Genomic DNA, 12,537 nt, shown 5'->3' with positions numbered 1-12,537 from the left:
TGTGTGGTGCTTCTACTCTGAGCTGACCTCATATCCCCTTCTCCCCCGTTACTCTTTCAGCCCCGGCCAGCCGAGGGAGCAGAGTGACCAAACTCTCGTTCACAAATTGCACGTTCCGTTCCGTGTCTGTTCTGCGTGTGCCTCCTGCTCCCAGCTTTGCTGAGTCCGGCCTCAGGTTTGCGAATGAGGGTATGGTAGCTTCGCTCCCTGGGCTGGGATAGAGGGTTGTTGACTGGCTGATTTACCTGTGATGTCACAATCCCACGATGTCGCCACCCAGCCATGAGCTGTTGTGGGGCAGCAGACGGGGTTTGATGGGGACGGTAGTGATCTTGCCCATGCTGGGCTTAGGCACTGCTGCTTCTCTGAAATCTTGTGTCACTAGCACCTGTAACTTACCCTCTCATGTGCATGCTCTCCTTCCCTTTAGCTCTCTTGCTGCCCAGTAATTTATCTGTTTCTTGTTCTCACTTTCTCCATATTTGTTACTCCAGACATCATCTTCCTCACCTCTCCATTGCTGAGATTCCATTATGACATGATGATTTTATGATAACATCACAGGACACTGAAAATTCTAAAGTTGATTGTTTAGCTTTGGGTGGAGGTGAGTTACAGTCGACTTGTCTCAGGGGCAATGAATGGATGAGGGGTACCCTTTGAGGGCTCAAAGGAAGAGAAACGTTGATTAGCATTATTGTGTGAGGCCTCAGTTCTGTTGTCAGATGCTAGTTAGTGTGTGAACTCCTGCTGAGCCAGCTCCTTTTTTAGGATTTGCCCCATTGGCTGTTACTCACTGGGTTTAGGTTGTCTTCAGTTCTCCTTTTCTAAATCTAAATAATTCCTTTTCTTGTCTGGTGTCTTGTGTTTGATGCGTCTGGCCAATTTATGGCTATTTAGGTTATAAATTCTTGGGCCTGTTATTTCATTGTAAGTGTGTACCAGCACAATGATGGCTGATTGGGGTGCAAGGAATAATAATAATACATTGATCAAAGTCAGTCACCTTAGAAAGATAATTTAATCTCTTAATGTTTATAGGAAAGACCATCTCTGATACACATGCAGCTGTTTATTAAACACACTTAAATGCTTTGCATTAATTTGGACCATTGAGGTGTGCTCTGGGCTAGTGTCCATAGACGCCTGCTGGCATGGGGCTCTACCCAAACTCATGATTTATGTGCATGGCCATTTATATAAGAGAACCCATTCAGGCTTTCCTGTCAGATATGGGAAGTGCCTCTCCCAGCCAAGACCATTTTAGCACCACTCCTTTGACCAGCTTGGCCATGGGAAGTGAGTCCCAGCTGAGACTAGGACAGTGTGGCTCTTACTCACTCAGCCAGAGGGGAAGCGACTCCCAGCCCAGCTTAGCTCAGCCTGGGTCCTATTGATTTGCTTTTGGGGCAGGCAGCTTTTGGTTCATGCTATAAAACTGCTATCTGAACTACTTGAGGCCCAGTTTGAGTCTCAGCTGGGGTAATAGGCACTGACTATACACATGGCACATCCAATCCTGTATGAGGGAGATTGGCTAATGTCCCTCTAGCATCTGACCCCATTTGGCCATATTTTAAAATATTGCCCTTTTGGTTCCAATTCCAATAATTCTGTTAGAAATATCCTAGAGCCTGGCACTGGGTGATGAGCAAGTGGTCCAAAAGGCCAACTTCCTGCATGCTAAACTCCCATAAATCCCTGAGATTCTGTGGCCCAGATTCTTCCCAGTAGTAACCCTTCAATGTGTATGGATTGACAGCAGAGATGAATTTGTATCTGAGGCAGGACAAAGTCCCAGTTGCTTCTGGGCAGCCCTTATCATGGCGGCATCTAGGGCAGGGGTTCTCAGACTGGGGGTTAAAAAGTGTTTTTAATTTATAAGGGGAGTTGCACACAGAGGCTTGCTATGTGAAAAGGGTCTCTAGTACAAAAGTTTGAGAACCACTGATCTAGGGGGACAGCAGGACAGCTCCATGGGAGGATGTACCTGCAGTTCTGGGATTGTTGGGAGCTCATTTCATTGCAGTGAGTGCAAATGTGTGCAATTCACAGGTGACTGCTTCTGGGCCTTAATTGGACATCTTGTAAGGAACAGTCGGAGAATAAAGATCTTTATCTCCTGTTCTTCCTTATCTCTTGGAGCCTCTTGCTTTAGGAAGGGACCAAAGCAGCAATGCACCTGAGTCTGATATTATGTCTCTTCCTTTACAGGGGAAAATGGCAGCCACTGGCCAGTCGTTAATCCCAGCCCCGCTCACAGGGATTCCCTTCCTAAAGGCCTCACATTTTCAGATAGGGTTTGACCACAGACCACAGGGAAACGTTGTTGAATCTCCTTTCCGCACTGATTTCCCTCCTTTATGGGGCAGTTACAAACCAGACCCAATTCTGCTTCCAAACTCCAAGGATGTTTTGAATCAGGATATGGATAAAGCCAAGGAAACCTGGTCAGAAACCCACCTGGCATTTCCAGTGAGATCCCTGGAACCAAAGCCCAAAGTCTGTCCACCAGAATCTCACCTCCGAATGCATGCAGATTCCCAGACCAAAATTTTCACCTCAGCTGCAAGGGAGAGCTACCCCTGGCCAGACGTGATTCTGCAGAGACCAGCCTCCACCAGAGCTGATTACAGTAAGGAGGAAGATCATTTTCCTTGTGGAGACAAAGACAAACTAAAGTTCCTGCCTTCTGTCTATCATTTTTCATACCCAGCATATGAGATACTCGAGCCCATTGCCAAAGCGCCATGTGTACATCTGGGTGAGTTGTTTTGGGCTCTCTCTGTCGGGCTGTGGCCTCACAATTCTCAGGGCAGGTGGCATTCACGGGCACTGGGGTTTTCATTGGCTTGGTTTAGGTTCCCATTACAGCCAGTTTAAGTCTGTGTTTGCTGTAGTGAGTGGAGTCCATCATCAAAGTGCTGACTTTTAGGATCTAGAAATATTTAAATATCACTGGTTTCCCTTTTATATTTTCATGTGTGAATTTGATGCTCATGATAGTGAGAGGCTTATAGCAGTGGCTGGCGGTACACATGATACAAGTTTTCACTATGCAGCTCTGCCAGTGGACCTTCCTCTTTACCTGCAGCACCCTCTGATATGCTAGTCTTGGCCCCTGCTCCATAGCTTGGCTGGTGTACACAATCCTGCCTTGCAGCAGTCCCAATATCCCTGGTTTCTGTTACAGTCCGCACTTCTCTTTAGCTTAGGCTGCCAGCTGTGCAAAACTGTGGCGGTTTTGTGTGGTGTGTGTGTCAGTAGACCCCATCTGTGCACCTTAGTGACCTAGTGCAGAATTTGGACCCAGACCTCCAGAGTTGAAAGGCTAGTGAATGCATTTACTTGCCATGCCAGCCAGGGACCTCATCACACTAGGCAATTACAGGAGAGCCAAGATGCAATATTGTTAAAGAAGTCAGTTCCCACTCACAAAGCCTATGCTTAAGGGCTTTGCTGAACTGGGGCCTTAGTTCCAGAGTCGGGCCAGAGGAATTTGCTCCTTCAGTGGTGGTCTGTTTGCTTTTCAGCCAGGAGAGAGTGATCTTTGATCTGTGGAAAAGGCCACTTTGTGCCCTTGCTATCAGATCCTGATTTCTTAGCTCTGGATATTTGCCCAACCTGAGAGCCATCATGGTCTCCTAAACCCAGTGACTGGGGGATGGGCAGCACAAAATCTGTTTGTTCTAGGCAGACAGCGCCCCAGGCTGAAGGGTTGTCAGGGATGAAGTAGCCAAGGCTGAATAGCCTTTTCCTTTAGTTTTAGTGGGTAGGTACTCCGGGTCAGTGTGAGACTGGGCAGAGAGCAGCTGCCTTGGAACCCTACTTCCCATGTCAGTTTCTGATACTTCCTAAGAACTGTAATTGAGAACTGCAAAGGAGTAACTCAGATCATTCCCTCCCTGTGTTGTTTGGCAGGAGGAATTCCCACAATTAAAGGTGATAGATGCTCCTACTTTGGCACGTCTTATCAAGCACAGTTTGAGGGTGGCTGGATCCCTCCTGTGAAGACCTGTGGAAAGGTAACATCATAGTCCTACAAATTCAGCCATGCTGCTTCCAATTCATATTATGATGGGACTAAGTCTTCTGAAACACTGCTGCCCACTCAGGCAGCCTGATGGGAGTGGAGCCTAGTGGTTAGCTATGGGGAGGGGAGCATAGGAATTGCCAGTCCTGTGGTCTTGTCTCTGAACACCTGCTTCAGAAGAAGGTGCAGGTTACTCTGTAATGACCTATCTATAAGGGAAGCTGTTTTCTAACATCATCAGCTGGTGGTTGGCTTGTGCCCTGAAGCAGGAGGATCTGTAGCTCGTGTACATGTTTTATCCAATTTGTAATGCTGGCTGTTCTCATTGTCCATATAAATATCCAGTCCTTGCTTGGCCCCTTCCAAGCCCTTGGCCTCAGTATCTGTGGCAGTGAATATCATGAATCTTGACTGGGTGTCACAACTGCCAGGTTCTAATCCCAGCTCTGACTTGCTGTGAGACTGTTGGCAAATGTGGGTGCATAGTTGGGTATCTAAATCCATATTCAGATGCCAAAGTAAGTGGCCTTATTCTCTGAGGTCCTTGGCACCAGTGGTCCCCATTCCCTTCAGTGGGAGATGTGGGTGCTCAGGCCAGACATCTATGGCTTTAGATGCTCAATTTTGAAAATATTGGCCAATGTCTCCACTTTACAGGGGTGTTGTGAGGATTAATTAAGGTTTTAGACCCTTTGAGTCTATGTGCTAAGGTGCTATGAGTGCAAAGAATTATGACATCTCTGTGTTCATCTAGACTCTGCTAGTCAGAACTATCCCAATCTGTGCACCCCACCTAGAGATTTACACTTGGATTTCCAATAAAACACCTGTTGATCCATGGAGTGGCCTATCCAGCAGCATTGTTAGCTTTCCAGAATGAAGGACTAGTCTCTTGGAACTGGGAGCTCCAGAAGGCAATGAAGGGGTGATGTGTGCCCTTGATCCTCATGGCTTCTGCACCACAGAATGGAGTATGTGCTGGGGAAGCCTGGGTGTTTGTGGAGACAGTCAGCAAAGTCCTTATTTCCCCTGTAATTAGCTGGTTAGCAGACAGCATCACTCAGAGGTGGTTTCTCTGTAGAGCAAGTCTTCCATTGTGTTTGGAGACCCCAGGAGCAGTGTCAGCACCAGCGAGGAGAAACATGCCTACACTCTCCAGGACACGAGGAACCGCAGGTAGCCAAGAAGTACATCTGATGGGCTGTTGCTGTCCCAGGCTCTGTGGTGCTCACTAAAGGCAAGTTGTCTTTGAGCACTTCTCTCACAGCTCACTACCTTATCTCAGCAACTCGCATCTTATGCCTTGCAGAGTCTATAACAAAGAATGTGCTGCCTTCCAAATACACAAGACAAACATCACGCCAGGGGATGGTTGCACCAGATTCTTTACTGTGACATTGGAGTCGTTCCCACAGCGGGAGCTAGGTATGGAGGGACAGTGACCTGACCCAGCGAGAGATCACATACATAGTACTGTTTTGCCTTCCTATTGGCTGGAGAATGTACTCCTGGGGGAATTCTGTGTCACTAAGTGCGTGCATAATTCATGTGTTGCACATATTTTCAATGTTTTAATGAATGGAAGAGGCTAGGGGTCAGCCGGGTCTTCATGGGTCTCCCTAACAATCCCTTCCACTGCCTCCTCCCCCCCAAAAAAACCCTGTTCAATACTTTTCCCACCCATACCCAAAACCCCTCCAAGTTCACACCCAGGCTCCTTCCCAGCAATTACTTCCCTCACCCACAGCTCCTCCATTATCCCTAACTCCACCAAGCCTTTGCACTGCTTCTGAGGGGTGCAGGAAATGTGGTTTTGTATTGTAGTTAAATGATTACTCAGAGTTCTGTATTAATATGCCTAGTATTTGTCAAAAAAACATTTCCTGAATCTGTTTTGTTGTCTGTATTGTTACAGACATACTTGCTGACAGGTATTTTGAAATAAATTACCAAAATAATTGAAACTGGTATGATTATATTGTGTTATTTTGACAAATAAAATATACAACATTTTAAAATATTGTGCGCAGAATTTTATTTTTTTGGTGCAGAATTCCCCCAGGGGTAAGAGTAGCATTTACAACTGACCTTTCCTGTCCCATGTTCCCTGCTCGCACTGTTTTCTACTTTCTGTAGATATTCCCACCGATTTCAAGGGGCAGACAGATGTGTGCTTTGAGCACCACACCTGTTAATTTCCTTGGCTTGACTCTTCCTCTAGTGCGTAGGCTGGGGAAGTTTGGTCTCCCTGTTACTAGCATGCTGTGAGATCTCACTGTTATTGCGCCTACTGGGCTAGTGCAAAACTTGGGTGACTTTGTTTTTGCCAAACCGAAGCCACTGCTTGGGGGATCAAATCTGGGGCCAGTTTTATCCAAAATTCCATTGTGCTCAGATAAATTTCTCCCCCATTGCTAAGTCTCAGAGACCATGCTGGGCCAGATAAATGTCTGATGTAAGTAGATGTAAATCAGTTGGCTTCAGCGGGGGTGACACTTGCTTACACCAGTTCTGCATTTGCCCATAGTTAGTGAAGATATAGTTTCCATGTGGATATCTGTCCTGTTCCCACCCCAGTGTTATTCCCATCCTTGCTTTGTCCCAGAGGCAGCAGAACCTGTGTCCAGAAAACTCGGCTGCCAGCATTCTGCCTCAGCTCAGACATAACTGGGAGCCACAGCTACTCAACCCTGTATCCGACCCCTTAGTGTTTGTGTTACAGTAGCAACAAGAGGCCCTAACCAGGGCCACGTGTCCCATTGCTGCACACGCACATAGCAGGAGACAGTCTCTGTCCTGAAGAGCTCAGAGGGGCGGGAGAAAGGAAGGATTATTGTTCCCATTTTACCAACAGGGGACTGAGACTCAGAGAAACTAAGGCGTAGATTGTCAGGAGCTCAGCTCCTACTTAGGCACCAAAATCAGTGGCCAGATCTTCAAAAATGCTCAGCACCCAGCATCTCTGACTGGGAACGGTGAAGAGCCCCCACCTAAGCTCAGGACCCTTCATGACTTGCCCAACACAGGGAGCCTGTAGCGGAACTGGGAAATGAACCTAAATCTCTTGCCCCTCTCCCCTCCCCCCCCAGTGCCTTAACCACAAGACCAGCCTTTCTCCACGTGCTGTAGACGCAGCTGGAAGGGCCCTTCCAGCTGGCCATCCCACCTGGGAATGCTGCGGTAGCTACAACCTGTTCAGAATTGGGAACACTGACAGGATTCGCTTCTTGCCTTTACCAGCGCCCATGAAAGTTACGTGTCTAAGCAAACAGACTTCATCGATCCCCAAAGGCGACGAAAACCTTGAGAGGGGTCGGGAGCGTGCGACCACCACCACTAGCCGATTCTTCCACACCCAGGTCTGTGCCCTGCTTTCACCTTTCAGAAGCTGCTATCACAGAGCAGCGCTGTGTTCTAAAGATCACTGAGTGTGTCACAGGATCAGAGCTGCCTCCTGCTGCAGGCGGGGGTCTCTAAAGGACACTGTGTCCTTGCTCATTCATAACATTCACGCACGGCCAGTCTCCTGTCCCAGTCTTTGACCACATACCCTGGGAGGCCTGGCTCCTGTTCCGACTGCCACAGTGCACCCTTCGCCAGGGCTTGCAGAGAACCTCCAGACACAGGCTCGCAGCCTCAGAGAGGCTTGCAGCCTCTAAAGGCCATCTGGCAAGAATCTTGGGATCATTGGGGGCATCATTCCTAGGCAGAAGCAATGCAGGATGCCAGAGAAATACACAGCATCCTGCAGCTACCAATGGGGACCTGGGCCCTCTTTGTGTTGTCTGAGTGGGCTGCTCACACTTACAGCTGGAAGCTGAATGGAGCATTTGGCTACAGCACCTGCCCATTAACTTCTGCTCTTGTTTACTCCAGCTTGACCTGGGGGAACATCCACCTCAGCCAGATGTGCCACCGTGGAGACAACAAAGCAAAGTGCCCCTGGGTGACAAACATTTAAACGCCTGTTTCTTCAGCACGACGCAACACTCGGACTATCAGCCACCACCCGAAAGCCAGAGGGAGACGTCCAGCAGCAAGAGCCACCATGAGAGCCACATGCCCTTTAATTATCCCAGTAAGGCAAAGTCCCTCCGATCCTAGCGCAGCTCCACAGCCGAGGCTCCCAACCCTGGGACACATCCCAGGAGCAGCTTCAGGCTGCTGTGCCGGGTGCTCTCGGCTGCTCCTTTGCGTGGGATCCTGGTGCTCTGCCCCTGCTACTCACTCTGCCTGCAGCGGGGTGAGCTGGGTATTGAAGTGATGGGTGTGTTGGGATGGGAGGCTGCAGGCATTTGCTGCACTGGGATGGGGGTTGTGTTTGTCTACAAGAATGGGACAGTGACCCCCAAAAGCCAGGCAGGGAACTTGTGCTCAGCACAGCACCTGGCAGTGCTGGTCAGCACTCCCAGGGGCTGGCAGGTAGATGTTAATCTGGAAGGCTGGTCACCCTCCCAGAGGGGCAGTGTCAAAGTGCTCAGCGACCAGAAACATGCCACCTGTGTGAGCCTCAGGGTTGCACTGCCATCTTGTGGGTGGCTTGTAGCATATGCTGTTGGACACTGGAGCCAGACACTCGCTCTTCCCTTCCTCTTGCTGGAATTTCCTCAGCTGACTTCCAGAAGCAAAGGCCTTCTCTTGCTGGGTTGGAAGAGGTAGTGGAGTGTTTGAATTATAAGCTTTGTTTGTGCAGCCCCAGGCAGGGATTTATATGGGGCTTTGTGTGGAAGAGGCTAAAAAGATCCCCTCTCATCTCTTGGTTCTTTGCTCTGGAATCTCATTTACTCCTCGGTGGTGGGGGAGCAGGGTATCTCTCCATTCCTTTTTGTTTGCATTATTACTGACTGAATGTATGCTGCAGCGAGCAGGAGTGTGACCACCACCCGAGCACCCCCTCGTGGTCCAGGGTGCTGCTGCAGTGCCCTGCTTTTGTTTCCCCCTCTTCAGGGCACCTTCAGTGGCAGTCCACACATTCCTGCTCAATCAGTGCCCTTCTCGGGGTCTGGGTTTTTATTAAATGAATAAAGTTCCCAAAAGCAAACACAAAAAGAAACAACCATCCAGTCTTACACTGTGAGTTCCACAGGTTAGTTATGCATTGGGTGAGGAAAAATCCTCCTTTGATCATTCTTAAACTTGTTGCCCTTTGTGTCCACCTGTATGGGACAGGGTGAAAAGTGACCAATCTGCCTTCTCCGTGCCATTCATGATTCTGTATATTGCTGTCATGTCCTCTCATGCACCTCCTCTAAAATAAACAGTCAGTCTTCAACATTTTCCTTTACAGAGAATTTTTTCCAGAACTCTTATCATTCTCCTCCCCGTCTCTGAACTCCCTCTAATCCTCTTGTGCCCTCTGAGCTGGGGTGACCAGTCCTGCACGCAGCATTCCAGATGAGGTGGCACCATTTATGTACAGAATGGCATTACAGTGTTTTCCATATCGTTCTTCATCCCATTCCTTATGCACTGTGGCAGTTTTTCTGCCTGCAGCTGTGCCTGGGGCTGCCAATTGTGAGGCCTGTGTCTCTTCTCTCAGTCAGTGCAGACCCCAGACAGGTCTGTGATTGAGCCACACTGTCTGTTGCCTGCTCATTTCATGCCTTGACTTTGCTCTTTATTCCATTTGTGAGCAGGTAAAGGAACTGTCACGACCACGCAAGCTATGCTCGTCCCACACAGACAGCAGACGCTCCGGCCCTCAGAAGAGTCACTGCAGCAGGTACGGCAATAACTGGTGTATGTGGCCAGGTTCAGGACAAAGGCCTAGTGAGACGGATAGCTGAGCAAGTCTTCATGCCACCCAGCAGCTGGGAGGGGAAAGGACACTGCAAGTGTACCTCGCAAGTAGGCCTCTCTGGAGGGAGCAGGGAAGGGTCGGGGGCTGCCCACCTCTGAACTTGGCCCAGTTAGTAGCCCAGTACACAATGTGTTGCCCCCCAGTGGGCCTGTTTAGATACCGAAGGCTGTCCAGCGAACAGACTGGCAGTGAAAGGGTGTGGGCATTATTGGGTGAGGCCAGAACCACCCCAGCTGCACCTCTTCCCTTCTCAGCAGGGAAGCCTCTGCTTTTCTCCTAGAGGGCACTCAGGGTCAGAGCAAGTGAGGGGGCAGGCAGCTCAGAGCTGCTGGCTTGCATAAACTTGAATCCTGCTCCCTACAGGCTAGTGCTCAGCAGCCAGGGAGCTGAGCAGTGGGTTGACTTCTAGGGGCTGTGAGGTTAACGACTGAATCCCCACCACCGCCACCAATGGCCTTTCCTGTCTCCCCAGATTAAATACTCTCACCTGGTCCCGCCATGGCAGGGCCAGCGCTTCTTCGGGACTGAGCATCAGGATGAGTTCACCCCCAAGTACAGCGGCCCTGTGACTATCTGCGGGGGGAACTTCCAAGTGAGCAGCATCCCCCTGGGCACCCTGAAGAAGTACAACCCCCAGCGGCGGATGGTCTTTGCAACATAACGTGCCCCCTTCCTGTGGTGGCTCTCAATGCCACCCGTTAGGGGCTGCCAGCAAATAAACACCGGTACCTGGCTTCTGTGGAGATGCTCCCTGTGCTTTGCCCTCCATGGGTTCGGCAGCACCTGGCTGAGGTCTCTGTGCCAAACTCATCTCAGGAATTGGGCACAGTCATAGCAGGGATGAACTGGGCTAGCTGGCGACAAACCTGCCTCCAGGTCAGTGTCCAGCTGCACTCCAGGCTGCCCTCTGTGCTCCTGCTGAACTCCCATTCGCAGAGGGGAGGAGTCACAACCTAGCTCCATTTCCCCTTGATGGAGGCAGGTAACAAATCCCAGCTGGGATCAGAGCCCCCTTGTGCTGAGCGCTACTCACTCACTGGGAATGAGACTGTCCCTGCCTGTCTGAACTGACAAGACGGACAGTGAGTGAAGAAGGGGACAGACACAGAGATGAAGTGGCTTGCCCAGAGGCATGCAGCAAGTCAGTGGCAGAGCTATGGACTGGCTAGGGAAAAGGGGCGGCCGAGCAAGTAGGGTCTTGGGAGACCCGGGTTTAGTTCCCAGCTCTGTTGCAGCCTCATTGTGTGACCTGGGGTAAATCACTGAATCTGCCCTGTGAACAGGGGGATGATACTTCCTACCCCTGTGTGGCTAAAAGTAATTGATTGTGAGATGTTGGGCATGACCAGGAGGAGTCCAGACAAGTACCTTGTTAGAAAAGAGCCCAGGTCTCCTCAGGCCCAGGTCAGGGTCCTGTCCACTGGTCCCACCCTGTATCTGCTGCACAGCCTTCTCAGCCTGGCTGGGAAATGACACCCCCGTAAAATGCTTGAGCCACCTTCCTCACTACCAGCCTAAAAAGCAACAAAAAGTTGGGTGCAGAGCATGTGGGCTGCAGGCCTGTAGCTCTCAGCCCCTGGTGGCAGCCACTCTCTGCAGTAACCTGGGGAGTGGGGGGCTGAGCGTGAGTGAAAGGGGGGGATGCTGCACTAATGGGGCTAATCGCACACTTCCCTCAGCCTCCATTCCTATCTCTGAGTGTGAGTGCAGGGAAACACTAGCAAGGCTAGGAGGGGCTCCTCTGCTGGGGCTCCCAGTTGTGAGGGGCTGTAATCCCCTGGTGGCCAGGGATGTAATATGACACAGTGGGTAGTATCATAAGAACCCTAGGGAAGAGTATGCCCCGTTTCCCACCCTGCTGAGCAGTTACTCACCCATGCAGTGCTGGTGCCTTCCATGCGTCTGCATGAGTATCCGCTCACCGGCATGCATACGGGGGTGCAGTTTAGTCTGTGGTACTTCATGCCAATAACCCACCCTTCTTCGCTGGCTGTGCAGTGCAAAACTTCTGTTGCACAGAACCAGGGCCTGTGTTCTTTGCTCCTTTGTTGTGCAGGAGCAGGTGGTGGGAACCCATGTGACTGAGAACAAACACTGGGAAAACAGGACGAAGCTGTAGGGCGATTCCCTTTGCTAGAATCACAGGAGCCTGGGCCCATGCCTTCAAGTGCCTCTTCCTCAGGCTGTGAGTTGGCAGGGACAAAGGGATGTGTCACCTCTCCACTGGGTTTAGACAGAGATCAAAGGCAGCATGAGAGATATTGTAAGCTCCAAGTGTGGCTTGGAGTCTCTCCCCTCAATGAGCACTGGCTGCATTTCAGCACAAGGGCTTCGCACAAGGTCGGTGAATACTAGTGCAAAGAGGAACCCAAGGCTAAGGAGGTTGCAGGGCTGTTCTCCAGGGCAGTGTCTTTTCTACTGAGTTTGTAGCTCACTGTTTTCGCCTGGATGCTGAGTTTGCACTAAACCTTCTCAGCATGAGAATTTTAATGCTGATTCGGTGCTGTACTTTTAGTCTGCTCCCTGGTGGGTGGAAGCAGAGTAAGGGGTCGGGTGCTGCCATGACAGCTCCCCCTTCTCATGCTCTTCCATGGATCTATAAAAGCAACCACACAGAGTAAACAGACTGTGGTTTACTAAACCATTTCAACCTACTGCAACTCTCGTGTGAACAAGACCCTCCACATTAAACATGTTAAAGCTC

General features: G+C 50.2%; 1 protein-coding gene across 10 annotated transcripts in view; it reads left to right on the top strand.

Moving 5' to 3' along the window:
- SAXO5 (stabilizer of axonemal microtubules 5) overlaps positions 1 to 12,537 on the top strand; it is a 22,836-nt gene extending 10,299 nt beyond the window's left edge. For 3 of the 10 annotated variants that reach the window (XM_075123233.1, XM_075123234.1, XM_048830567.2), the window contains exons 2-10: positions 61 to 189; positions 2,215 to 2,764; positions 3,922 to 4,025; positions 5,115 to 5,209; positions 5,343 to 5,458; positions 7,274 to 7,392; positions 7,910 to 8,111; positions 9,667 to 9,755; positions 10,306 to 12,537. In XM_075123233.1, the coding sequence (XP_074979334.1) occupies positions 184 to 189; positions 2,215 to 2,764; positions 3,922 to 4,025; positions 5,115 to 5,209; positions 5,343 to 5,458; positions 7,274 to 7,392; positions 7,910 to 8,111; positions 9,667 to 9,755; positions 10,306 to 10,494 (1,470 nt within the window). In that variant the 5' untranslated portion in view covers positions 61 to 183 and the 3' untranslated portion in view covers positions 10,495 to 12,537. Of the gene's footprint in view, positions 1 to 60; positions 190 to 494; positions 608 to 2,196; positions 2,765 to 3,921; positions 4,026 to 5,114; positions 5,210 to 5,342; positions 5,459 to 7,273; positions 7,393 to 7,909; positions 8,112 to 9,666; positions 9,756 to 10,305 lie in introns of those variants that run through there. The other 7 variants (XM_048830568.2, XM_048830569.2, XM_048830570.2 and 4 more) reach the window with 7 other exon arrangements.

This window comes from Caretta caretta, chromosome 25 (assembly GCF_965140235.1).
Source record: "Caretta caretta isolate rCarCar2 chromosome 25, rCarCar1.hap1, whole genome shotgun sequence".
Classification (NCBI taxonomy): Eukaryota; Metazoa; Chordata; order Testudines; family Cheloniidae; genus Caretta; species Caretta caretta.
The sequence above is the reverse complement of the archived record's forward strand: the minus strand, read 5'-3'. Positions and strand labels throughout refer to the sequence as shown.